At 43.3% G+C, this 24,315-nt stretch overlaps 1 protein-coding gene across 1 annotated transcript in view; it reads right to left on the minus strand.

The window, feature by feature from the left end:
* Nucleotides 1-446: 446 nt before the first annotated feature.
* LOC127653339 (histone-lysine N-methyltransferase EZH1-like) overlaps nt 447-24,315 on the minus strand; it is a 28,928-nt gene continuing 5,059 nt past the window's right edge. The window contains exons 5-21 of the mRNA XM_052139992.1: nt 17,296-17,418; nt 16,660-16,777; nt 16,210-16,416; nt 15,476-15,578; nt 12,915-13,078; nt 12,494-12,585; nt 12,180-12,339; nt 10,761-10,942; nt 9,020-9,111; nt 8,866-8,894; nt 5,688-5,813; nt 3,207-3,385; nt 2,913-3,008; nt 2,267-2,348; nt 2,096-2,176; nt 1,918-2,002; nt 447-1,682 (exon numbers count right to left, since the gene is read on the minus strand). Coding sequence (XP_051995952.1) covers nt 1,622-1,682; nt 1,918-2,002; nt 2,096-2,176; nt 2,267-2,348; nt 2,913-3,008; nt 3,207-3,385; nt 5,688-5,813; nt 8,866-8,894; nt 9,020-9,111; nt 10,761-10,942; nt 12,180-12,339; nt 12,494-12,585; nt 12,915-13,078; nt 15,476-15,578; nt 16,210-16,416; nt 16,660-16,777; nt 17,296-17,418 — 1,980 coding nt within the window. The 3' untranslated portion in view covers nt 447-1,621. The remainder of the gene's footprint in view (nt 1,683-1,917; nt 2,003-2,095; nt 2,177-2,266; nt 2,349-2,912; nt 3,009-3,206; nt 3,386-5,687; nt 5,814-8,865; nt 8,895-9,019; nt 9,112-10,760; nt 10,943-12,179; nt 12,340-12,493; nt 12,586-12,914; nt 13,079-15,475; nt 15,579-16,209; nt 16,417-16,659; nt 16,778-17,295; nt 17,419-24,315) is intronic.

Genomic DNA, 24,315 nt, shown 5'->3' on the forward strand with positions numbered 1-24,315 from the left:
AGCTTATAATATTATATTTGCAGGGCATTTTTGGGTCTTCTGATTTCTAAAACATTTCAGACATTGCGTTGGGTGAAATGAATTAGGAATGATTGAATTTGTGTCTAAAATTTACAAGAATCTCAGAATTATTCTCACAGAATTATTTTTCTGATGTTATTTTCATCCCAATTTTGGTTGCATGTGTTAAATTATGAAACAAACAATAACATTTATAATATGTACCCCTAAACCTTTTCATTGATCAAATCTCCATTCCAGATTTACTAATATAAACTAGAAAATGTTTCTTTAAAATAAATCCCTCTTGCATTACATACAAAACTGCTATTCAGTTTCAGGCATTTTTCTTCATATGTATTAAAAATATAGAATAAACTGTTTTGTGGTGCATTCACAAAAAAGTCCACTAATTGAAGTATGTAAAACAACTATAACAGTTTGGTTTCACTCTTTATTTACATAAATTGGTACAGATGACAGTGGAACCCACTTATTAGGCCAATTTTGTAAACTCATTCTTAAAAAAAGCCTGCTAAACAATGTTCTTTAAATCACTCTTTAGTTCACGGTTCACATTCAGCCTGTCGGTTTACATGGTTACTTGTTTTGTTTATTACTACAGAACATGAACAACATTTTACCTTATACAATTTAAGCAGAAATGAAGTTTAACTGCCTTAGTGCTATTTTAGCTAGAATGCTCATCTCTGACAACATTAGCCAGCTTTGTGCAATACAACAAGCTGCTTACAGCTGATGAAGGAAAAGATATTTCGAAACAGAAAGACAGATCTAAACACATTTTTCCAGAGTATTTGCCAGCCACATTACATTTAAAACACTTGGCAGGTGCTATGGCTGACAAAGATAGTGAATAAAAACTCAAGAGATGCAGATCAATGCACATTACAGTAACAGGCTAACATCAAATTACAGCAATTTGAAGGCGAGTACTGAAGATTGCGCTAATAGTGAAGTTTTTTCTAGAGAGAAAATAATGTAGCTTGACTTGACTGACTACCATAAGTGCAAATGTAACATTGAAATATTGCTTGATGTGTTCCACAATGAAATATTCTGACCAAAAACAACAACAACAGTAAGGTGTGATGCCATCTGTTTGCAGTTACAGTATATATAGAGCATATAGATGTTATAACTATTTACGGTTAAAAAGCTGTTTACTGAGGCTTGTGAATGAGGAGATTTAATTTAAAAACAGAACTGGCATTTTTTCTTCTTTACATCATCTGTTAGTGGATAGAGGTACATCACTGGAAAATGGTGGAATCTATCATATCGAGATCCTGTGGTGTTGGCCATTTAGTGCAAATGTGGATTCGTAAATTTGAGGATACAACCTTTTGGTTTCTTAAAGTCGTCACAAACGTCATCACAAAAACGTAAACAAGAATGCTTGTTCAGACAACTCAAATCAAACCACAGGTCAAATTAGAGGATCAAGAAATGACATCCCACTTGGAATGACATTACAAAAAAAAACATAATGCCCAGAATGCCGTGTTTTCTTCCACTCTCAATGAGGTGCAAAGCATTGTGAGTAGGCAAAATATTTCACCAGATAAAAGATGCAGAGATACTAATAATGAAAGCATGTCTATACTATGTCGATTTCTCTCTCAATACCCACATACTTCAATGCATCTGCTTGACTGTACCTAAGAAGAATAGAAAAAAATGTAAATACACTACAAAAGAATCCATTCCATTAAAATGCATAGAGTCACTTTGAACTAGAAATATATTTTGATGCATTTTGTTTTAGGCACTAAAGGAAAATGAAAAGTCTCAGCTTTTTAATGATATAATAAATATCATTATATTACAAAAAAATTTATTTTTTTTATCTGGGTCAAAGTGACTAATAATGATAAAACAACCAAAACAACCAACCTGTAATCAAAAAAGAGCTCCTCTCCACGCTGTATGGCTCGCTTGGCAAAGATTCCAATGCGATGGTCTCCATTAACCATGACGACTGTAACAATAGCCAACAATTAAGACTGTCAAATGCGCTTACTTTAAACTCAGTGTTTTTTACTGTACTTCAATTTTATGAAATAAAGACTACCTTTTGCATAACAGTTGGGGTTCACAGAGTGGTTGGCAAACCGTATTTTATTCCCTTTTCGAGTGGCATCCACTACAAAGTCTGTTATAAATAATAACATACTTGTGAAAATCAAATTGAGACCTACAAGACATTAAACATTACCACTCCACAAATTACTAAGACCAATACCATTGTTCAAGTTGAACAGGAAGCTCGACATGTATTTGTCATAGATCCTGCCCCTCCTGTCTGCCTCATTCTGCGAGATAAGCTACACACACACACACACACACACACATACACACACACATAACGCAAAAACTCCATCACTAAGGATACATCAGTTGGAAGAATCACAGCTTGTTCACAGTATCTAGGTGTGTGTGTTTGCGTGTTTGTGTGTGTGTGTGTGTGTGTGTGTGTGTGTGTGTGTGTGTGTGTGTGTGTGTGTGTGTGTGAGCGTGTATTTATCACTTTGTGGGGACCAAATGTCCCCATAAGGATAGTAAAACCCGAAATTTTTGACCTTGTGGGGACATTTTGTCGGTCCCCATGAGGAAAACAGCTTATAAATCATACTAAATTATGTTTTTTGAAAATGTAAAAATGCAGAAAGTTTTCTATGAGGGTTAGGTTTAGGGGTAGGGTTAGGTTTAGGGGATAGAATATAAAGTTTGTACAGTATAAAAACCATTATGTCTATGGAAAGTCCCCATAAAACATGGAAACACAACATGTGTGTGTGTGTGTGTGTGTGTGTGTGTGTGTGTGTGTGTGTGTGTGTGTGTGTGTGTGTTTGTTTGCGTGTTTATTTGTGTGTGTGATTTCCACACACCTCTCCACAGTACTCCGAGATGAACTCGTTCTTCTGGACTGGCTCTTTGATGAATGTACCCCACCCGGCAACATCAGATGGGGCCAGGAGCAGGTGCTGGCAAACAGGTCAAAGGTTAACATCTTCAACATGCATGTTACAAAAGCATACCTTCTGATATTTTTTTTTCTTATTTGATTCCATGTGAAACGCTATTGTGTTTGATCAGATTCTATGAGTTTGTCTGAAGAACTCTCATAAATTATTTTTGTCTGTCATTTGATTGGTCCCCACACACTGGGTCACTGTTCACACCTTCTTGAGTCCTCTCTGGATGCTGCAGTTCTTACAGGAGACTTGTTTGCTGTCCCAGTGGTCTGCGGCCCCACAGGTCATGCAGAGGTCAGGATCACATTCACGCACTGCCAGATAACATGGACACTGCTTAGTGTTACACTGGGTCTTACAGCGACAGCCAGGAAACCGATTCTGACCTAGAACCCAAACATAGAGCAGAACTAGGTTAAAGTGAGCTGTGTTAAGTGTGTAATGTTTGAGGTGTCAAAATGCCTAAAATAAAGTATTATAATATGAGTAAAGGTCAAAATGGTGTTTTCAGTGATTGATTGTCTCCTCTTGTTGTCTTTGCAATGGTGCCCTCTAGTGGTGCACACGTATCACACCTTTACCCTTAAATTAATATTCCAGTTTCAATAGACGTTAAACTCAATTGACAGCATTTGTGGCATAAGGTTACAGTAAGGCAGGGGTTTTCAAACTTCATAATTTACATACTTTGACACATACCAACTACCTAAAGATTGTTGCTGACCCAGTACACCCCTTCATGGCAATGGTATTCCCTGATGACAGTGGCCTCTTTCAGCAGGATAATGCGCCCTGCCCCGCTGCAAGAAATGCTTTGTGGAACATGACAAAGAGATCAAGGTGTTGACTTGGCCTCCAAATTTCACAGATCTCAATCCAATTGAGCATCTATGGGATGTACTGGACCAACAAGTCCAATCTATGGAGGCCCCGCCTCTGCTTCTAATGTCTTGGTGCCAGATACCACAGGACAACTTCAGAGGTCTTGTAGAGTCCATGCCTCGAAGTATCAGAGCTGTTTTGGTGGCACGAGGGGGACCAACTCGATATTAGGCAGGTGGTTTTAATGTTGTGGCTGATCGGTGTATTTTTGTGTATAAAGACCCATTTATACTGAGTGGGCAAAATAGTGTGTGTGATATTATATTTATTTATATATATATATATATATATATATATATATATATATATATATATATATATATATATATAAAATTCATGTTGTTTGGAAAATTAAATGATCTTAGATGTTAATATATACTTAAATTCCCATGTATTTTATATCTTGTTTTCCCCACACTATAGAGTACGTTTATTCATTTTAGATTAATAAATTGAAGAGAAACATATTTAATAAAAATGTATTAGTAGTCTCCAGAAAGCAGAATAAATAAATAATGTCAATATTTGGTGAATGTTTACTTTACCCTATTTTTTCTAGAACATTTTCTGCAGACCCCCTAGTAACCCCTTGGTGTATAAATATATATACATATTTAAATAATTCCCTCATACCTGTATATACACTCACTCAACATTTTATTAGGAACACCTGTACACCTACTTATTCATGCAATTATCTACTCATGTCAGAATGGGGAAAAAATGTGATGGGAAAGATGTGATTTCGACAGTGGCATGACTGTTAGGTGGGCTGGTTTGAGTATTTCTGTAATTGGTGATCTTCTGGGATTTTCACACAGTCTCTAGAGTTTACTCAGAATGGTAGGCAGATGGGCTACAACAGCAGAAAAACACATCAGTTTCCACTTCTGTCAGCCAAGAACAGAAAGCTGAGGCTGCAGCAGGCACAGGCTCACCAAAACTGAACAATTGAAGACTGGAAAAACATAGCTTTGTCTGATTATCTCGATTTCTGCTGAAGCACACAGCTGGTAGGGCCAGAATTTGGCACCAACAGCATGAATCCATGGACCCAACCTGCCTTGTGTCAACAGTCCAAGCTGGTGGAGGTGGTGTAATGGTGGTTGGAATGTTTTTTGGCACACTTTGGGTCTGTTAATACCAACTAATCGCTTGAATGCCACAGCCTATTTGAATATTGTTGCTGACCATTTGCATCCCTTCATGGCCACAACTTACTCATCTTCTAATGGCTACTTCCAGTATGATAATGCACCATGTCAACAAAGCAAAAGTTGTCTCAAACTGGTTTCATTAACATGACAATGAGTCACCAGATCTGATTCCAGTAGAACACCTTTGGGATGTAGTAGAATGAAAGATTTGCAGCATGAATGTGCAGCTGACAAATCTGCAGGAATTGTCTGATGCAGTCATGTCAACATGGACCAGAATCCCAAAGGAATGTTTCCAACATCTTTAGGAATCCATGTCATGAAGAATTGAGGCTGTTCTGAGAGCAAAGGAAGGCCCTATCCGGTATTAGTATAGTGTTCCTAATAAAGTGCTACGTGAGTGTACATTTGAACCTAAAATCTTGATGTTGATTAAGAAAAGTGAATGGACATACATGATCACTTCAGTAACCTTCCTGTAAGTGTAAGTAACAGTAACAAAATTAAGTGAAAGAAAGATGAAATATCAAGTTGTTCAAAAACAACTACAATTGTGTAACATTGTATACTTGTATTTGTTTGTTTTTGTATGTGTATTTTAAAATTTTTTATGTGTTCATTTGTGTATGTTCATTTGTGTTGAACTTACACTCCTGATCGCACAGGCAGAATTTCTCACAGAAATTTTGGGTCATCACACATGGACAGGAACTATCACAGGGGAGCTCAGGGTGGTCACAAGGCTGAAAATTGTACACTTGATTGGATGAGTTGTCTATAAAACAAACAGCAAGGAGAGAGCAATAACTTATCTAGGAAAAAAATTCAAAGCCTTCTGGAAATTTCTTGACATGTGCCATTTTCTATCCTAAGTTGACGTATTTTCTATTTATTTTATAATAATTATACAAAAAAAAAATAATAGCCTCTAGTTTATACCATAGCTATGAATCATGATTTGCTATTGCCAGTCAGTTTCATGTGGTATTAGGAGGGGCATTCTCATTCTAGAGAGTATTTGATTGGACAAAAATGTGTATATGCAACTGCAACTCTTTTCCAGTGCATTGTCTGCTAATTAAGCTTAGGAATAAACTTGGTGGCTTCAGAGCTAACCGATATGGACTACTGTCATGGTTACTGTTGTAACCTCCGTTCCCCGAGGGAGCGAAAGAGACTTGTGTCGAAGGAAGTGACATAAGGGGTCTTCTTTGGATGCCGAATCGTACTTCTGAACCTGAGAAAAGGCCAATGTCAAGTTGGCAGACAGAATTTGCATGCCTCGCCCCAGACATACGGGTATAAAGGGAAGCGGGGCAGCGAATGCCATTCAGGAGGAGCCGAAAATGAAGCACGGCCATTTACAGTGCTAGGTCTAGTGCTGTGGCAGGAGGGACACAACGTCTCGTTCCCTCCCTCAAGGAACAGAGGTTACAACAGTAACAGAGACAGGGGGACCGTACCACGGAAAATACATCACGGGGAGTTAGCCTGAAGAGGGAACTATGCCCGTGGAGCCCGACCCCAGTACAGAACCCTGTGACTCGTATTGCTCTGCTGAATTCGCGAGCCAGAAGGCTAGGGAGGAAAAACATCCAGGCAGCGACGCTCAGTAGCACTGGTGAAGGGCGCAATTTGCAAGCGGAACACCCGGTCGGTTGTGCCGCGTTACAGAGTTCTACCGGCTCTGACCTGACAAAACACGGGACGAAACCGACTCAACCCTTAGATTGTAATATCTGGCAAAGGTATTGGGTGCTGCTTATTTTAGAGGAACCGTTGTGCTGGGATCTAAGCGAGCAAGGCACCTGAGCACCCACTGCACGCGCTCGTTGGTGAGCCGCGTTGTCATTGAGACTGAGTCTAACTCCATGCCGAGAAAAAAGATACTCTGAACCGGGTCGAGCTTGCTCTTTTCCCAGTTGACCTGAAGGCCTAGACGGCTGATGTGCCTGAGCACCTGGTACCTGTGAGCACATAGTAACTCTCGAGAGTGGGCCAGGATGAGCCAGTCGTCGAGGTAATTGAGTATGCAGATGCCCACTTCCCTTAGGGGGGGGGCAAGAGCGGCCTCTGCGAACTTCGTGAAGACACGAGGGGACAGGCCAAAGGGGAGGAAATTGTACTCATACGCCTGGCCATCGAACGGGAACCATAAGAAGGGTCAGTGTTCCTGCAGCACATCGGGGTCGGAACTACCCAGGTGCAGATCTTTGAGTGCCTTGGCTTGGTGAGTTTGCAGGAAAGCCATGACATGTAGGGCGGAGGCGGCCTATACGGTGGCGCTGTAGACTTTTGAGGTCAGTAATGACATCATTCTACGTCCTTAGAGAGGGTAGTACTGAGCAGTCCCACCAAGTGGCGGCGTTCTCGGGACATAAGTGGATCGCAACCGCTCTGTCCACCTTGGGGACCTCCGTGTACCCGTGGGCCGCCCTGCCATCCAGGGTAGTGAGAGCGGATGAGCGGAGGGCGGTTCCGACTGCGTCGACTCGTCATGCACTTCCGTGAAGAACGGAATCGGTGGGGGCGGGAGGGGGGGCGTGGCTATGAGCGGTGCCGTGACCCGAGGAACCGATCGAGTAGCCGTGAGGGGGGGACGGAGATCTCCAGTCCAGCCTCGCGCTTGCGGCGGCACGGGAAAGCATAGCGGACATCTGCGCGTCAGCCTCAGACTGGGCGAGCAGGCCCGAAGGTGACAGCCCAGGCGAGTCATCAGCATCAGACGCCGCTGTGACACTCTCCGATGCAGCGGCAATGTCGTCATCCAATTCCAGGGGCGCAAGGGAGAACGCACTCATCCCGAGCTCGGACGGAAGCAAGCAAGAGTGCTGGGTGGGCAGGTGGTTCATGGGGAGTTACCTGGCGAAACCGAGCCCGTCGTCATCCCCAAATCGCCTTCATCGCCAGTCGGGTTGTCCTCAATCCTGTGGGAAGAAGGAATGACGCGGGGGGGCGGCTGAAGTGGCTTTCTCTCGTGAGAGAAGATGTTCTCGCACTGAGAATATGACCATTCATAAAACGTTGCCTGCGCGTGATCGCAGCCCAGGCACGCGAGGCAGCTTTTATGACCGTAAGAAGTGGAGAGAAATCAACCGCATCCAGGAACTACACAGATCGCAAAGACATCTTTAAAAAGACGTGTCCTGAAAAGGACGTTCAACACCTGCTGTGTATTGTTCTTTTATGAGTGGAAACTCAAACTCTTTTAGAGAAAATAGACCCTTTTTAGGAGGAGAACACTCTTTTAACAGAAAGAAAGCACTGTCGAAGCGCCCAGGGACGTGAACTGCACAGCGTGCAGAGAGAGAGAGACACCAGCTGGAAAATGCGCCGTGCGAATCCAACAGCAATGCTTCTCACTGATAGAGGTGAGTGGAACAGTAGTGAAGCTCAGCTGCTTGTTGTAAAAACATTCGGCTCCAAAGAAAAATTCTGACTGGCATTCGCTGCCCCGATTCCCTTTATACCCTTTATACCCGTATGTCCGGGGAGGGGCATGCAAATTCTGTCTGCCAACTTGACATTGGCCTTTTCTCAGGTTTAGAGTCCAAAGAAAACCCCTTGTGTCACTTCCTTCGACACAATGTTGAGAGAGTGACAGAAGGGGAACTCCCCTTTTGGTTTCATGGGGTCTTTAAAAGAAAAAAGAAAAACAGCTGGCAGTAACATTTATGCTCAACATTTATGCAATCAATTGTCTGACAAATATTATAGAATGAGGGAATGAGAGGCAGAACTGTTTTTGGAGTCTGTTTTTTCCATTTCTGTACCTGCCAAGCCACTAAAATCTTTTCTCAACCCGCGGTTGCATTTAAGGTGCTTACCTTTCTTCAACTGTATCTTTGCCCATAATCTATTAAACAAAAAGAAATATGGTTACACTCTAGTGTTCATATTTTGCAGTCTTGTGTAACATCTAGCTATGTGGTTATTAAAGCATGACTGTGATTGGCAGGTAACAATGGGAGAACATCTTGCCTGTGCTTTCGTTTTTTCTTCTGACGTGAGATGCCACCATCCTCCAGCGGAACATGGAGAATCAGTGCCTCTTTCTCTGCAAACTCATAAACCTGACCCAAGTACACACACACACACACACACACACACACACACACACACGAGACATGCATTGCAACATGTTACACTCCCCCCACATACAGCATCAGAATACCTTGAACACTCAATGGACAACAGTCCGAATTTTGAAACCCAACTGAGGTATAACTGTTCATTATCGTGTTGATCTTTTATTTACCATATGAGCACACACACACAATAACACACAGATACACACAAACTCACAATCAAAACAATGTACGTCTACAAAAAGATTTGGACCATTCCCTAAATGCAAGAAAAACACATGATTTGAGGTAATCACATTTCCAGTTAGTCAAACCACAGTCTTTGTGGGAAAAACACAAAAGCACACAGACACACAATTTTAACACACATTTAAACACATAGTTTTAGTTTTCTCTACTTTTGAATGAAGACATATTATAGACCTTCCCAACAGCCCATATTTAATAGCATTAAATTCATTGTTGATCTGTATTAAAGGAAGATTCCAGGTTCAATACAAGTTAAGCTCAATCAACCGCATTAGTGGCATAATATTATTATTATTCTATTATTAACTTACCTCTTTTTCTTAATAAAAGCAAAAATCGCACGTAATCACATAACCCAAAGCTCTCTCTCTCTCTCTCTCTCTCTCTCTCTCTCTCTCTTCTCTCACACACACATACATGCACAAACTACCTTGTAACTCCAGTAAGTGTTGAAAAGCATCTCAAGCCTACGTTGCTAGATCTAAAGTGATGCTGTCTAAAGTCAAGTAATTTTTATTTGTATAGCGCATTTCACAACACAAATTGTTTCAAAGCAATGATAAAAAAGACACTGAATCCATGGCGAAAGAAAGTAGTTCTACCACAAGAGTGTTTTAGGGATGAAAATGTCTTAAAATAAAAACCTGAAAAATGTCTTGAGGTGTGGTAACCGTGATAAATGCAGAATAATTGACTCCAGCCCATTGAAGTATTAAAACATAATGCACACCCGAGGTGTAATGGCAACTTGGCGAAATACACTTACATGAATTCTTCTAGTAAAATTCTTCTAATAAAAATTAAATTAAATTGTCATTTATCGGGATAACAGGGTGTGGCAGGGCGGAGGGCGGGTCCGGTTTGTGATTATACACACCCGGTCCCTTATCAGGCTAATTAAGCCTCCGAGAGGGATAAAGGCCGATGGCAGACGGTGGTGCGATGACAGAGAGATAGTTAACGGACATGTCCGTCATGTGTGTGTTTGTGTCATTTGTTTAAGTTTATTATTAAAATATTATTTATATTATCAAGCCGGTTCTCGCCTCCTCCTTTCCATTGAATATGTTCACAGGGTTTATAGCGTTAAGTCGTCATCACAATTTTACACAGAATGGTTTGTTTATAATTTTATAACAATAAAATCATATTGTTTATGTTTTGTGGCTATATTTTTTAAACAGTGAGTATTTAAACGTTTAAAGATTGGCTCCAATTCACTTCCATTGTAAGTACCTGACTGTAACCCACGTTTTTTGCGTTTTTTTAAAGAAAAGGAGGTACAAGTCAAAATGATTTTTTTTGGTTATCAACATTATGCCTCACATGCCACTGATTGAGCTTAACTTGTATTTGACATATATTGTCATTGTATATGTGTGTACCTCTCTGCATGTCTTGGTGCCAATGAGTCGTGCAATAGAGCAGAAATTGTTGTAATATGTGCCATGCAGGACTCTGAACAGGGACTCCTCCGCTCCGGTCCACTGTAGAGGTGACTCAGACTCCTCCGCTCCTTCCTCACTTGGTCTCAGTTTAGTGGGGCTGGGACACCTAGAGTTACCCTCTAATAAACACACACAAACACACACGCACGCACGCACGCACACACACAGGTAAATGATAGCTTTAAATCAAATATGTAAATCTACTAGTGTGTCATATGTCTCTTTACGGAACTAGAATGTGTTTTGAGTGCGGTCAGAGATTATTTAGCAGAGAAGGGCCACTGCTATTAAAAAGAATGGGAGAAATTGGAATGCACAACCATGCAGCTCTGAGCGCCCAACGGTCTACGGATGTAGAAAGGAAGTCCTGCCTTACAGTTAAAAGAGCCAATCCTTTTAGATACAGATAACACCTGCCAATCCAATCTTCAACGCATTAGCTATACAAGCAGAGAAATTAGTTTTTTACGATAATATGAGGTAAAGAATCACAATTTATGATTCCAGTATTGTCAGTATTTATTGCTGATTTGAAATATGTTCTTTGATCGTAATCTTGACCAACCGTTTTTGAAATTTCTCCATTCAAGTAGAAAGGAGCTGTACTGGCATGACTGGAAATAGCCTCCTGAGAGTGTTCCAAAAATAGCCGACAGTGGACTGACTTGCTAGAAAGACTTTAGTGTGGTCTAAGTAGTTGCAAGGGTGTTGCTAGGTGGTTGTTATGGTATTCTGGGTGGTTGCTTACTAGCCCAGAGTCTATTTTTCACTGAGTCAAAATTCTCTTTGATATTCTGATCACAGATATGGCTCCAGTCAATCCTTCAGTGTAAGTCTATGTGATTTTTCGCCCATTTTATTATCCACAAGGCTAATATTGTAATTCCGATAAATTCGAAAAATAATAGCAAACCTCTTCTTAAAAAGCTGCTTGATTTAATATCATTCGCAAAAACGGCACCTTATATTAGGAGTTTGTTCAAATCCCTAACCCTAGCTATGAGCAATAATCATACAGATGCCTTAGCAAGCACTATTAATAAAGTTCTTGTGTTTCTGTGTGCAGTTTTCAGTTTTCAGTGATGTCTCTTTGATGCAATACTAACAAAAATTATGTGTTTGTTATGTGTCTGTTATGTGCTTTGATCGCTTTGCACACACCTCCATGGCACAAGAGCTATGCTTTTTTTACAAAGCTAAGAGTAAAGTTTGCCTGTGTGTTTTATGTCTATCCTTTTGGCCTGGATAAACTGGTATTGACACATTATCTGCTGTACATTAAGGTGTTTAAATATAGGTGTTGTGCTTGCATTTGCTGTATGTTTGTGTTTATGCATGTACAGTATATGTGTGTACCTGAGGAGCTGGTTGTCTCATGGTCGCTGTCTCCTTTTCCCTCTACCCCTGAGCCTGAGGGGGTGGGGGCACATGAACTTGAGGGGTGAGGCTGTCGCCGTCGCCGACGAGGCCTTTGAGACCTATGCATTTTCTGATCAGAAAACTCTTTTGCTCCTTTCTGTGTGTGTGTGTGAGAGAGAGAGAGAGAGAGAGAGAGAGAGAGAGAGAGAGAGTGATTTGTCAAAAATTGTAAGAAGAAGAATGAAACCAATCAGAAGTCAGAAATAAATTTAATAAAAAGTGGCATATAAACACACAGCAGAAAGTTGTACCTGCAAAAGAAAGCAATCGGGTCCACAGGGTTCTGTCTCCATTCTGATCTCTTTATTCTTCCTCTTGTACACGTTGGTAGATGCATGGAATGCTGAACACAGAAGACATGAACTTTTAATTTACAAAACATTTCATTTTAGATGCTGACATACTGTATCTATTGCCCTACATTCTTTACATTTATGTTTGAATTACATGAGTGAAGTCAAATATTGAGATGCACACATATTCAACCAGATATTCAAGAACATGAACTGAATAGATTAGACATGCATTGAATATATTGCAACATTACTCTAGTCATATGAACAAATAACATTTGTTCATATGACTAGATATGAGCAATAATAATAATGATGCAACCCTTAGCTAACTATCTAAAATGCAAAAACAAAAAGAGGAAAAGGTGTCATCACATACGGTGCAGGAAGCAGTCATATTTGAAGCAACGACGACAGAAGAGTGTGTGAAAGGAGTGTAGACTTTGCTCTCTCTGAACAGATTTGGCAAAGGGACCGTCCATATTAGGCGTACAGAGTGGAGGCAACTTCACAGGGCTTGATGGCTCCAAGAGATTTTTATACCTGCGAGAGAGATAGAGAAATGCTGTCACCATTATTTGTTATACCTATAGAGCACAATACACTGAAACTGAGAATGAGACACTATGTGGATGTACCCTGAAAAATAAAAAATGTTAATCTAAATAATTTGCTTCATGAGGTAGCATCTAAATTAGCTGGGTTGATGCAAGTCAGAAATATTATTTAACATTACTGAACCATTGTGAATGCATTAGATTACAGCAACAAAACACATTTTAAGGGTTAGATCAGATAGAAACAGCTTCTTAAGGGAACAATTGCAGAATATGGGCATGAATAAAATGTTTAATTCCAGTCCTGGATGCTGATTGACCAATACAGTGCTCCAGCCATGCTATAATCCACAATTCACGAGTTCCCTAGTTCATATAGTCCTGTAAGTTAAACAGATATGGCATGCTGTCCATTGCAGCATAATATAATTATACCTTTTAATGAAAGGATGACAATAAATTTACTTTATAAAATATTTTTTTTCCCCCCTTTTCTCCCCAAATTGGAATGCCCAATTCCCAAAGCGCTCTAAGTCCTCATGGTGGCGTAGTGACTTGCCTCAATCCGGGTGGCAAAGGATGAATCTCATTTGCCTCCGCATCTGAGACCGCCAATCTGCGCATCGTATCACGTGGCTTGTTGAGCGCTTTATTGCGGAGACATAGCGTGTGTGGAGGCTTCATGCACAACTCACCACGCGCCCCACTGAGAGCGAGAACCACTTTATAGCGACCACAAGGTGGTTACCCCATGTGACTCTACCCTCCCTAGCAACCGGGCCAATTTGGTTGCTTAGGAGTCCTGGCTGGAGTCACTCAGCACGCCCTGGAACTCGTAACTCCAAGGGTGGTAGTCAGCATCTTTACTCGCTGAGCTACCCAGGGCCCTCCTTTATAAAATAAACTGTTAATGAAAAACTGTGTCCTTAATATTTGCATTATGTTGTGAGCATTTTATAAAAGTAATACGGGATTCAGGTCATACTGTATAGTGAATATAGTCACTGCTATAGAGGATGCAGGCACTCGTCCTTTAGCCATGACTATATTCACAATATAGCACAGTCTCTTGAACCTTGTTGCAGGTAGGATTTGAGAATGAATATGTCTTGTATCTCTTTATTTATGATGTCAAAAATAAATAGATGCATTATATTGATACTTTAAAGTGTTTTATCTATTTTACACACATAACAGAACATTAAATACAAGTTAACGTGCTTCACAAATCTCATCAACATATTTTCCCAGCCAGCGGAAAGAAATTACATGAGCACAGCTGGTGGAATGCACAAGAATGGCATGAAATGGTAAACAGTTGGATGATAATTCAGACTGTGAAGGCTTTTTGTTTCCACTGCTGCTGCAGTTGCCATATGCCAGCTGACAGTAGAGCTACAAAAGCTTCCCATGAACCCTCAAACCCTTGGAGATGGCATGACATATTCTTTCCAAGTCAAATGGAAGAATGTGTGCACATGTTATTTTTGCTTTTATGGTTACATCATTTTTGTGGATAAAGGTTTGGGTTTTGGCAAGCAGCTTGTACAGTTTCCTCCTTATAGAGCACAGTTTAATTATAATTCAAATGAGTTCAACTAAATTGAAATTAATTGGATTTAATTAAACTGAACTGAGTTAAAAATTAGCAGAACTGAATTCAATCAAATTGTAATTATAAGACTTGAGAATGCTGTCAGGTCATGTACATTGGCCCGAAAACGTTTTTGGATACTAAAGCTACACTTGTCGTTGTGTTATTTAACAAAATATAAAACCAAAAGGCATTTATTTTAAAGAAACATATCACATATACTTACGAGCAAACAAAAACAAAAAAGAAAGAAAGAAAGAAACTGGTTAGGTTTCAAATCATAAAACAATAGATATATTGTTCAAAATTATGACAAAATGTATTGGGACACTTTTTGGCACATGTCCAAAGTTTACGTGATGAACTACACTTATGGATACTCTGCTAGCAATGTGAGCGGATCTTGAGGGGAATTGACTTCCACTAAATACATCCACTAAAAATAACCTTGACACCAATTTATTGACAGTTATTACACAGATGGCAAAGAAAAGCATAATTTGTTTGTAGATGCCACTTTTGTGGCATTCTGTTTTGATATTCTGTTATTAAATGCAATGAAATTCAGAGATTTTTAAGTGTGCCACTGCATTTTGATATATATTGCTCTTTAAATCTGTTTAACTACTAAAGAGACACGATGTTGTCGGATTGGCCTAGTGTTTAGTGCACATGCTCCATGATTTCCTCTCTCTAATGTCCTCTCTCGATTGTCTTTAACAATGCAAGGTGTCAAAAAGCTGCAAAAATAAAATCATAAAATTTCTGATTTCCAACAGTAGGCCCTACTTGTCTTTCAGCTCCTCCATGGTGCCTTTGTACGGAAACATGGATGCTACAGCTGTGAAGATCTTGTCATGAGGAATCTTCTTATTGGTGGAGAGCTCTCTTTCTAATGATGGAAAAAACAAGGGAGAGAATGTTGTAAAAATGGAATTGTCCTGAAATTCACATTTAAAGCAAATGGTGCTTATGTGTGTGTGTGTTTTCTCTGTTGCGGTAAAGTTGGGGTCAGGGTGTTCTGAAACTGGATACTGGCCTAAAACAAACTGAATGAACAAACAGAGGAGACACTCAGAGCAAACAATTGTAAACAGACACACACTGTGACTGACCAGCACATGTGAGCTCTGATCTACTTGTTGTTTCAACTCGAGTGTCCTTGGTCATATGGTGCATTACTTCTGATTGTCTCTTAAAATTAAAATGATAAAACAGATATTATTACCAGTTATATTCTATATAGCCAGGTCTCCAAAGCAACCAAATTGGCCCAGTTGCTAGGGAGGGTACAGTCACATGGGGTAACCACCTCGTGGTCACGTTAATTGTGCCTCGCTCTCAATGGGGCGGGTGGTATGTTGTGCGTGGATCACGGAGAGTAGCATGAGCCTTCACATGCGGAGTCTCCGCGGTGTCATGCACAACGAGCCACATGATAAAATGCACAGATTGGCGGTCTCAGAAGCGAAGGCAACTGAGACTTGTTCTCCACCAACAATTCAGCATTCCTCAGAACTCACCTTCAGCAGTGCTCCTCCTCTTCCTCTTGAAGAAGCCCACTTTTGATTCCTCTGGTCCTTCTGTTGTACTTTGCTGTGCCCCTTTCTCCTCTTCCTTACTTTCTGCTCCCTCTGTGGGCTCATCCTCCTCCTCTTCCTCTGGGTCTGAGTACTGGCTCAGTGCCTCCACCAACTCCTTAAAGATCTCATCATTTATGATGCCTCCCACTGTTGTTAAATTACAAGACACTAAGTTACACCACACCACCTGTCTGAACATTTCCATATACACACACACACACACACACACACACACACACATATATATATATATATATATATATATATATATATATTGATATTACAACAACAACAGCATGTATGTGCACTCAACAAGTGGTTAGGGTAGAGTGGTTGAACAAAAGAAGGCATTAGTTTGAGTGTTGTGTGTAAGAATGTGTAGATCCTCACCTCTGTCTCCATGCACCCCTTCATAATTATCAATCAGCTCCCCCAGGAAAGCCTCATCCTGTTCCAACACCTCATCTCCCATATAGGGGATATTATGTAGAAATGTCTCATCTTCCACCTCAGAGAGGCAGAAGGTGAAAATGAGAGGAAGACAGATAGTAATGGAAGGGTTGAATTTAAGTGATTCATGTGTTTTAATAAAGAAACATTTCTAAATGAGAGCTAAATACACAAAAATGCTGTAAATGTCAGTATCTGGGTTTGGGGGCAAGGGTTTTCGTATGTCTATATTTGTGCCTGTGAGTGAGTGTAGGTGTTTAAAAGATGCACATCCTCCTCTACCTGAGATTGAGAGAATACTACAAAAACACATGCTTTGTGCTGTCATGTGAATGCACCACTGCAGGGTGACCTACTTTTAAAATGACCACTGTCAAGATGCTTTTCTTCTCTTTCATCACTCTCTCTCTCTCTCTCTCTCTCTCTCTCTCTCTCTCTTTCTCTTTCTCTTTCTCTCTCTCTCTCTCTCTCTCTGTTTCTGTCAATTTGGAGCATACAGTACACAGGCTCCTGGTGGTGATCATGATTGAGTGCTTTTTTGTAAATGTGTGTGCGCTTATTGTGCATAATCAGTACCATAAAGTTCTGCTGCAAAGGGGACCAGGAGTACATGAATGGTATCCCAGCAACAGTTGTCAAGGGACGCATGGCAACTGACTGGTTCGGAAAGGACGGAAAGCCAAACTCTACCATGCACAACTGTGATTGGACAAGAAAGGGAAGACAAGAAAACATACAAGCCATGGTGTTACTCAAAACTATGAGCTTAATGATTTGAATCTAATAATTTCATATGGGTTTATAGTTTTATATTGTATTTGAACTTTCAACAAAGTTTATACACAGATAACTGCATATAAATAAAAAAGGATTATTTATTAAATAAATAACTTTAATAATATTAATGAATGCAATAATTTCTTATTTATTTTTAGCATATAAAAACCAACTTTGATATTATTCATTTAAAAAGTAAATATTGTTAATTAATAGGGCTGTGTATTGATACAGATTTCCCAATTTGATTCCGATATCAATTCTATATCTATTAATATGTGTATATTTCAGTTATAGTGTCCCTTTTGCAAATAAAAAATCTTCCAGCTAATGCTGTTAATTATACAGGGGACCTTCTAACTAGGTACTTTACAAAAATATTAATTTTACTAATTATATTTTATTATTTTTTCATCATTTTGGTCACATTTTAGCTTTATTTAAATGAACAAATCCATGTATTCATTGAATAAATAAGATATTCTACTGCATATATCATTTTTGTTAAATGTTTATTGTATAATAACGTCTAGGTTACGGATGTAACCTCCGTTCCCTGATGGAGGGAACGAGATGTTGTGTCGGAGAAGCGACACTAGGGGTCTCTCTTGAGCGCCGAATATGCCTCTGATCCATTGAAAAAAGGCCAATGAGAAGTTGGCAGTCAGTATTTGCATACCACCCCTACGGGTATTGCATACGGGTATAAAGGCGAGGCAAATACTAGAGTTCATTCAGGATTTTTCTGAGGAGCCGGAAATGGTTCTGGCCACTACAGCGGTTCACTAATCCGCCATGCGCTGAGCCGTGTACGTGTTCTGCTGACACAGGAGCGGGCAGGTATTTGTTACGTGCCCTTCCCCAATGCCCCAGAAAAGTCGTTGGGATCCTTCTGGTTACCCTAGGCAGGGGAACAAGGCGACGCTTGCCAACCTGGGAACGGGCCAAGCCTGGCTGGGCCTCTTTTCTCTCTATGTTTCTTGCATAGAGCAATAGACAGTCGGGGCCCTTACACGCACTGAGGGAAGGGGGTCTTACCCAATTTCCCATACTTTCAGGGGGGGAAAGACCCGCGGAGACCACCCCTGCCCAACTGAGGAGGTATGGTGGTGAATACGTCACATGTGTTTTTAGGCGACACGTGGAAGTGGCGCGGCGGCAGATCCAGCCTCAGCGAGGGTGGAGTTGCTACACACGGCGACCGGGGGGCAGCCGAAACTTTACCCAAGGAAAACGCGGGTCTGCTCATAAGGGGACTGTATCGCGGAAAATACACACAGGGGGAGTCCGCGTAGGAGTCCCTACTCTGTGGAGCACCTATTCCAGTACAGGGTAGATCTAAGTACCCGCAGTGGATTGGGTCGGCAAGTTCCTCCGCCGAACTGCGGACCCATGAGGGCTAGGGAGGAATCAACCAGGGATTCGCGTTGAGTGGAGTCTCCTGGGAAAAAAGACGCATTGTTTTACCTCAAGTGAGGGAAAGGGCGTATATGCAAGCGATTCACCCGGCCAGCCCATCAGCGTGTTACCGAGTTCTACTGGCTCGGACCTGAGAAAACACGGGATGAAACTGACTCAACCCTGAGATTGTAGTATTTCGCAAAGGTATTGGGTGTCGCCCAACTCGCTGCTCTACAAATGTCTGCCAGGGAGGTACCCTTGGCCAGTGCCCACGAGGACGCAACACTCCTTGTCGAGTGAGCTCGGACCCGCAAGGGGGGCACGGCCTTGGTGTGATAAGCCAATGAAATGGCATCTACAACCCAGTGGGAAAGCCTCTGTTTGGAGACAGCATTTCCTTTCCGCTGTCCCCCAAAGCATACAAAGAGCTGCTCAGAGCGTCTACAGCTCTGCATGCGGTCCAGGTAGGTACGTAAAGCACGTACCGGACACAGCAAAGAAGGGGCTGGGTCTGCCTCCTCCCAGGGCAGCGCTTGCAGGTTCACTACCTGGTCTCTGAAGGGCGTGGTAGGAACCTTGGGCACATAGCCCGGTCGCGGTCTTAGGATCACATGAGTGTCTGCCGGACCGAACTCCAGGCAAGTGTCGCTGACAGAGAACGCTTGCAGGTCCCCGACCCTCTTGAAGGAGGCGAGCGTGATCAGCAGGGCAGTCTTAAGAGAGAGGGCCCTGAGTCCAACTGATTCTAGCGGCTCGAAGGGAGGTCTCTGGAGGCCCGTGAGGACTACCGAGATGTCCCAGGAGGGGAACAGGCTTGGCCGGGAGGGATTTAACCTCCGGGCGCCTCTTAGGAACCTGATGATTAAGTCGTGCTTACCAAGGGACTTGTCTACTGCGTTGTCTACTGCGTTGTGGTGAGCCGCGATAGCAGCGACATACACCTTTAGGGTGGAAGGGGACAGCCTCCCCTCCAGCCTCTCTTGCAGGAATAACAGCACCGACCTAACTGCGCACCTCTGTGGGTCTTCCGCCCTGGAAGAACACCAACCTGCAAACAAGCGCCACTTCTGGGCGTAAAGCTGCCTGGTAGAAGGGGCTCTGGCTTGGTTGATCGCGTCTACGACGGTAGGTGGTAGACCAGCTAGATCTTCCGCGTCCCGTCCAGGGACCAGACATGGAGTTTCCAAAGGTCTGGATGCGGATGCCAGAGCGTGCCCTGCCCCTGAGAAAGAAGGTCCTTCCTCAGGGGGATTCGCCAGTGAGGGGCTGTCGCGAGGAGCACGAGGTCCGAGAACCAGGCCTGGTTGGGCCAGTAGGGAGCCACTAATGTGACTTGTTCCTCGTCCTCCCTGACCTTGCACAGCACCTGTGCAAGTAGGCTCACTGGGGGAAATGCATACTTGCGTAGCCCCGCGGGCCAGCTGTGCGCCAGCGCATCTGTCCCGAGGGGAGCCTCTGTTCGGCCATACCAGAGCGGGCAGTGGGAGGTCTCTCGGGAGGCAAGCAGGTCTACCTGGGCTCTGCCGAACCGTTCCCAAATCAGCTGGACCGACTGGGGGTGGAGCCTCCACTCTCCGCTGGGTAAGCTTTGTTGTGACAGTGCGTCCTCTACCACATTGAGCTTGCCGGGAATGTGAGTGGCACGCAAAGGAGGAGACGACGGGCGAGTCATGACATGTGGCGAGAGCGTACGCCGCCTTGGCGATTTATGTACGCTACCGCAGTGGTGCTGTCTGACCTGATTAGGACGTGTTTGTCTCGAATTAACGGGAGAAACCGCCACAGGGCAAAGAAAACAGTCAACAACTCTAGGCAATTGATATGCCAGCGCAGCAGGGCCCCTCTCCAACGGCCGCGGCTGCGTGCCCTTTGCACACGGCGCCCCAACCCAATCTGGAGGCGTCTGTAGTGACCAGGACGCGTCGGGACACCTGCTGCAGGGGCACTCCTGCCTGTAGAAAGCAGAGGTCTGTCCAGGGTTTTAGTGTTTTTCGGCAGGCAGGGGTGATTGTCACACGGTGCGTGCCGTGGCGCCATGCTCGTCTCGGGACTCGAGTCTGAAGCCAGTACTGAATCGGTCTCATATGCATCAACCCCAGCGGTGTGGTCCCGGCGGAGGATGCTATATGCCCCAGGAGACTCTGGAAGAGTTTAAGAGGGACCGTAGTGCCTGGCCTGAATTTGGCGAGGCATTTCAGCACCGGCTGCGCACGCTTGCGGCAAAATTGAGACGTGGAAGTACGCGTCCTTCAGGTCTACCGCTGCGAACCAATCTAGGTGCTGGACGCTTGTCAAGATACACTTGTGCGTGAGCATTTTGAACGGGAGTTTGAGCAGCGCTCGATTGAAAACTCGTAGGTCCAAGATTGGTCGTAAGCCGCAGCTTTTCTTGGGTACAATGAAGTAAGGGCTGTAGAAACCCTTCTTCATTTCGGTTGGAGGGACAGGCTCTATCGCGTCTTTGAGTAAGAGAGTAGCGATCTCCGCACGCAGGAATTTGGCATGTTGGCCGTGCACTGCGGTAAAGCGGACGCCCGTGAAGGGGGGCGGGGGCCTGGCAAACTGAATTGCGTAACCGAGTCGGATGGTCCGGGCCAGCCAGCGAGACGGGTTGGGAAGTGAAAGACATGCATCCAATCTCCGTGCTAGGGGCACCAAAGGGACGGCTATTTTTGACGTACCCGGCGGGGCTTCGCAGCAGGGTGGAGCAGGTAGTACGCAGTTGGGAGGCGCGGACGACTCCCAAGGCTCTGGTGCTGAGAAAAGACTCAAAGCACTTACCTTGCTCCGGACATCCGGCAGGGGGCGGGTTGGAGACTGAGGAGGAGGTCCTGTAGTGGCGTCCTCTGGACTCGTCAGAACTGGCCGGCCGGGGAACAGTCGTGGGGCTAAAGGACTATTGAGATTTGCGGGCCAGATGACCCAGAGGCAAAGGAAATAGCTCTTTTATTGAGAATTTGGGTACCGCTGCCCCGGTTAAGGGGAGCGGCAAAAGAAAAGCCCCCCACCGGGGGACGGAGTGGTCTTACCATCTCCGGAACTAATGTCTTGGGCTCTGGGTCGTCCATCTCAGGAGCACCTGGGAGCCTTCCGGGTCCTCGAGGGGGTCCGTGAGACGGGGGGCGTCTGCTTCCTGCGGAGCGCTCGACGCGTGGGCTGAGAGCTGGGCCCAGGTTGAGGAAGAGCAGCTTGTCGATTCCTAGCAGGGGGACGCCCTCGGCGAGCAGACGGGGCAGGGCCCGGGGCAGCAGGTTTGCGGCGGGGCAGGATATGTGATATCGCCTCCGTCTGTTTCTTCACCGCGGAGAACTGCTGGGTGAAGTCCTCGACGGTGTCGCCGAAAAGACCAAACTGGGAGACAGGGGCGTCGAGAAAGCGAAGCTTGTCGGTCTCACGCATCTCGACCAGGTTCAGCCATAGGTGTCGTTCCTGGACCACGAGGGTGGCCATCGCCTGCGCTGTGACCTTCGTGGCTCTGAGGGCGAGGTCGGTCGCTGAGCGCAGTTCCTGCAGCATGTCGGGATCAGGGCTACCCACATGCAGTTCCTTGAGCGCCTTGGCCTGGTGGACTTGCAGGAGGGCCATGGCGTGCAGGGCGGAAGCGGCGCTGTAGGCCTTCGCTGTCAGCGAGGATGTTGTCCTACAGGCCTTGGAAGGGAGTACAGGGAGACCACGCCAGGTGGTAGGGTTTCCGGGGCATAGATGGAGCGCAACAGCCCTATCCACCGGGGGGATCGTCGTGTACCCGTGGGCCGCTCCGCCGTCGAGACAACACCTGTGGCCGTCTGAAGCGGAGAGCACTCTACCGCATCCAGGAACTACACAGGGGCGGAAAGGCATCTTTACAAAGACACGTCCTGAAAAGGACGTTCAACGCCGCTGTGTATTTGCTCTTCTAGAGAAAATTACTCTTTTAAAGAAAATCACTCTTTTAAAGAAAAGTACTCTTTTAAAACTCGTCTGAGTTTTAATACTGCGCTGTCGAAGCGCCCAGGGGCAATATGCACTGCCGTGCAAGGAGAAGAATGCCGCTGTAATGCGCCCTCAATCCAACAGCATGCAGTAGCGTCAGGAATACAGGAACGGGTGTGTTTCACTGCGAACAGCATGCACAACCATCGGCTCCGAAGAAAATTTCCTGAATTAACTCTAGTATTTGCCTCGCCTTTATACCCGTATCTCCGGGGGCGGGGTATGCAAATACTGACTGCCAACTTCTCATTGGCCTTTTTTCAATGGATCAGAGGCATATTCGGCACTCAAGAGAGACCCCTAGTGTCGCTTCTCCGACACAACGTGGAGAGAGCGACAGACGGGGAACATAATTTGTCCTATTTACAAGTATTTACATTGATTTGTTGAACACATGCTAAAACCGGAACTGTCTCTTTAACAAACCTGACATTTCTGTAAATAGCTTCTTTAAATGAGCGCATGTTAACCAGACAGGACTTGAACAGCTTTATCTAATCTGTACCATTCATTATTAGAATTAAATGTTTTTGTTTTTTTTGTTTTTGAACAACAACTGACTGTATGGGACAGAAAGGTTATTAAAAGACACATTATTCAATATCAAATGGGTTTCGTGGATCGTGTCTTTGGACACACACATTACAGGGAATAACTTTTACTCTCAACATGCAGTAAAAGGATCTCTCTGCTGAATACTCCACCACCATACTACACTGGTGAGTGAAATCTAAACATTTACCAGACAGTTGCCAAATATATACATTTTAGTCATATAATGCGAAATTTGGTGTCTAATGCAAATGTTTTCCTCTCATTGAAGTAGAGTGTTGCGCATAAAAGATTGATCTTGGAATTAAAGAGTTGATATCAATTCAAATAAAGATTGTGATGTTACGCAAAATCTATATTTTTACTCACCCCTATTTATTAATTGTTAACAGTAATGTAAACATTAAAGACCAAACCAAAAACTTCTGCATCAAACTGGGTACAAAATCTTGCCCACAGGTAGAATTATGCCATTAAATTTGTGAACAATATCATAATTCACTAAACAAATAATATTTGGTTTGATGTTAAGGTATTGTATTTTTTCAGTGTTGTTGCATACAAGACCCATCTCTGCTGGTATGTTGAGCAGCTCAGTATTCAACAGAGCACACAGCTAAGCTGTGCCCACAGGCTGCTTTTATTGTGGATATCACAGAAGTTTTTGATTTAAATGCTGGCTTGGCAATCATACAAACACATTTTTGGCAACAGAGCTATTTTATGAAGAGAAGAAAAATCCCACTTTGCACCATTGTTGTCAGTCTGCTGGTAATATTTTCCCTGTCTGATTTATGAGAGGTTAACTGTGCTGCAGTCAGCCCATTACTAACATCATTATATTGATTTAAACTCTTGTCAGATAGAATATGATAAAGTGGTAATGAAGGAAAT

Source organism: Xyrauchen texanus, chromosome 12 (assembly GCF_025860055.1).
Source record: "Xyrauchen texanus isolate HMW12.3.18 chromosome 12, RBS_HiC_50CHRs, whole genome shotgun sequence".
Taxonomy (NCBI): Eukaryota; Metazoa; Chordata; class Actinopteri; order Cypriniformes; family Catostomidae; genus Xyrauchen; species Xyrauchen texanus.